General features: G+C 53.5%; 3 protein-coding genes across 3 annotated transcripts; all 3 read left to right on the forward strand.

The window, feature by feature from the left end:
- Positions 1-39: 39 nt before the first annotated feature.
- Positions 40-828, forward strand: DQ04_14181000 (Ca2+ transporting ATPase, plasma membrane; the record flags this gene model as incomplete). The annotated part of the gene is made up of 1 exon (XM_009317103.1): positions 40-828. One exon carries the CDS (start codon positions 40-42, stop codon positions 826-828), a length of 789 nt encoding a protein of 262 aa, XP_009315378.1.
- Positions 829-1,770: 942 nt separating this feature from the next.
- Positions 1,771-2,775, forward strand: DQ04_14181010 (hypothetical protein; the record flags this gene model as incomplete). Its single annotated transcript, XM_009317104.1, has 1 exon — positions 1,771-2,775. One exon carries the CDS (start codon positions 1,771-1,773, stop codon positions 2,773-2,775), a length of 1,005 nt encoding a protein of 334 aa, XP_009315379.1.
- A 185-nt stretch (positions 2,776-2,960) lies between these two features.
- Positions 2,961-3,456, forward strand: DQ04_14181020 (plasma membrane Ca2 ATPase; the record flags this gene model as incomplete). Its single annotated transcript, XM_009317105.1, has 1 exon — positions 2,961-3,456. A coding segment is annotated over one exon (496 nt), but the record flags the coding sequence as incomplete, so codon positions are not given.

Raw genomic sequence — 3,456 nt, forward strand, 5'->3', positions numbered from 1 at the left:
CCACTGAGCACTGTGCAACTGCTGTGGGTGAATTTGATCATGGACACACTGGCGGCCCTTGCCCTGGCCACAGAGGAGCCATCAGAAGACTGCCTGAACCGTGGCCCCGTCTCCCGCAAGGCCCCACTAGTGTCGCACCGCATGTTGTGCACAATGCTTTCTGTAGCGACCTACCAGGTCGTTTGCACCCTTGTGGTGGATATATACGGCGAAGGGTTTTTCCCCCGTACCCCAGAGGGGAGCCGCACACACAAAACCTTTTTGTTCAACGTTTTTGTCTTTGGAACACTCTGCCACATGTTCAATGCTCGTAAGCTCTACAGAGAGGTGAATGTGTTTGAGGGGATGCAACGCTCCAAGCTTTTTCTAATCATCGTCGCGTTGTGTGCAATCTTTCAGGCTGTGGCAGTGTCGACCTTTGGAGAGGCGATGAAAGTGCACCCGCTGTCGGTTGCGCAATGGGGCTACACTCTCGCAATTGCGCTTGGCTCTCTGGCAGTGGGGATAGTAAGTCGGTTGGTGTACATTCCGCTGCCCGTCTCTTCGTACCAAACAATTGAGGAGAATATCAGCGATGATATGCGTCACTTTGTTGAGAGACTGTCAACCGACGTGGAGCAGGTGCGCCTGTGTAACAGCGAGGATCAAGGATCATTCCTCAAGTTGGCTCAGCGTCTGCACGCTCAGTCGTTATGGCGACAGGTGCAGGCACAGAGCGTGAATTCGCGGCGTGTGGTGAACGCCTTTCGACGGGCGAGGCGAGATGGCGACATGGGCAGCACCGCTGTGAAGGACCTTTATTACAGCCTTCGGCAGGTCCACCATTGAGGCGCTGCCGTTGTGTCAACCTCCAACAAAAAGGCAAACAGAAAAGTGCGCTCCTCGATGGAAATCTATTGGGCTTTTGTTCAAACTGCGTCTTCCCTTCTGGAAGGAGGACGCTGCAGACATCGATATATATATATATCTTTTGGCGTTTCATTTAAGATGCTTGCTTCCTTTGGCTACAGTGATGAAAGTTTTATTCAATTATCCTTGACCAGTTCGATCAAGGACCTCATAGTTACTTGGTGTATTGTTACTGCTGGTGCTGTAGGGCGTGGGGAACGCCAGTAAGAATAATATTGAAGGGGAACTACGAGGATACCGCGTGTGCCCTTGGAGTGAGATTCTTGTTTTTTTTTTTCGTTTTTGTACTACACTGCTGTGGAGCCATATAGCTCTCTATTCGCGACCCCACTCCCCCCNCCCCCCCTTTGATCAACGCCGTTTTGTGCTGTTGTTGTTGTTGTTCGTTTTTTTCTTTTGCTTGTTGCGTTTATGTTTCTTTTATACGGCGCGCTCTGCGTGCCTATGCTAGAATAGTGAATGAATGCTGAAAGATAAGCGGTGTGGGTGGAGTCGTAGCGAGGCGTGGTGGGACGCTTGTATATCTGCCCGCTGGCGCACTCCCTCCTATCACTACTGATAAGATAGGAGCAAAAAAAACAACAACTGGGAAGAAGTGCCGAACAAAACCGCTGTTCATTTTTCTTTTTTTTTGGTCCCCCCCCCTACCGTCTTTCTCCTGTGCTCGGCACACTGAATATACGCTTGCAATCGCTGAGTGGCAATGATGTGGTGCTGCGGCCCTCACTCTCTCCCCCTTTGGGTGCTGGCCCCTGTGCGAATGCGCCTCTATTTTCTTTCTCTTCTCTCCCTCGTTCCGCACGCCCCACCGCCCCGCTACGAAGAGCCTGATAGGCTGTCTCTACTCACAATACCATTCCGATGTTCCACGGCTTCCCGGACGTGCAGTTGGCTCCGCGCGACTCCATCATCAACGAGCAGTTCCACCAGCGCGATGAGGAGGGCTGTGTTGGGGCTATTGAGCTTCCGCCCGTGCAGAACGTGCGCATCTCCTTTTCTTCACTCACGTACCTCGGCAGCATGGCGCAGAATGCCACGTGCCACTACGCAGTCTTTGGTCGGCTATGCGGTGTGCAGCTAAACGACACGATCGAGATCACCAATGTGCTGCCGGCCCCCCTCGCACCCCGTCCTCCGGAGGACGAGACGAGCGACCAGCGTGAGAAGCGGCTGGCGGCGCAGCAGCGGGAGGAGAAGCGCATGTATGACAAACTGGGAAAGATGCTGCATAAGGAGGAGCTTGACAGCTACCATGTAGGCCAGTTTACGGTGTGCAGTGCATGCACCAACGCCCCGTACTCCGTTCGCACCGCACAGCAGCTGGCGCAGCTGGCGTTGGGCGGCCACCCGAGCGTTCTGCTCGTGTACGATCCGTTCCGTTCCGGCCTGATGGGCAAACTGTACCTGCGCGCCTTCGTGCCGACGCACGAATACCTGGACTTTTACACGAAGATCAACAGTAAGCGCAACACGCTGCGCGAAAACCGCTTGGTGCGGGACTGCCGCGTTGGTAAGAGTGGTGTACTGCGCGAGGTGAAGGTAGAGGTGGACGTGGACGAGCACCAGCTGCTGTGCCTCGAAGGCTTTAACGTCGCGCCCCTGCCAAGTACTTGCACTGCACTGCAGTCGGACACAATGTCAGACTACATCGCCGCTCTCCTGGAGTCTGTGCGCCACAACACGGACGAACTCACCCGTGTGCTTAGCAGCGAAAATTACCACAGTCAAAAGGAAGAGAACTACGGTCCACTGGCACAGCGCATCGACACCCTGCTAAAGCTTATGCAGCTGCGTGATCAGACACAGCACTTAGAGTCTCTCTGCGACGGAGTGCTTCTCAACACATCGCTTCTCCGTGACCTGTGAAGCGGAACACGAACAAAAAAAAAAAAAGAACCAACACGACGACCAGCAGCAACAACAAAAAAAAAAAAATGGCCGGGCGGGCACACATCCGGTGGGACACGAGAGTTGAAGAATAAGAAGAAAAAAGAAATGCCGACAAACGATGGTAAGAGGAGGTTAAGAAGAGTGTGCATATTAACAAAGAAATGAACTGGTGGGGTGACTTGATGGGTGGGCGTGAGGACGTGCGTGTCTCTGCGCATGGGTGCCTGTGTGGCGATCGTATCTTCCCTTTTCCCTCCCACTTTTTTTGTTTGTCTTTGCATTCTGCACACTCAGAGCTTCTAGCACGAGGGAAAAAAGACTCAGTCTCACAAAGCATTATATCCAGATACGGCAATACCCCTGTAGCCACCTTTCTGAGGCCAGGTCTAATGCTACCAGGACACAGTCATGCCTCGTACGGCGCCTGTGATGACATCGAGGAGACGGAGCAGCTGCGGAGGAGCAGCCTTATGCAGTCTGTGCGGCTAAGCCTCGCCGCACGTGTGAGCATCCCAACAGACGGTGGTATCGGGGAGAATATTCAAATCGAGCTCGAAAATATATTCGCGCGGGCTAACGAAGCCATGCCACTGTATGAGAAATTGGGTGGGGTGAAAGGAGTTGCGGAGAAGCTCGGGACGGACCTCAGCAATGGTG

This window comes from Trypanosoma grayi (genome assembly GCF_000691245.1).
Source record: "Trypanosoma grayi strain ANR4 Tgr_1418_V1, whole genome shotgun sequence".
Taxonomy (NCBI): domain Eukaryota; phylum Euglenozoa; class Kinetoplastea; order Trypanosomatida; family Trypanosomatidae; genus Trypanosoma; species Trypanosoma grayi.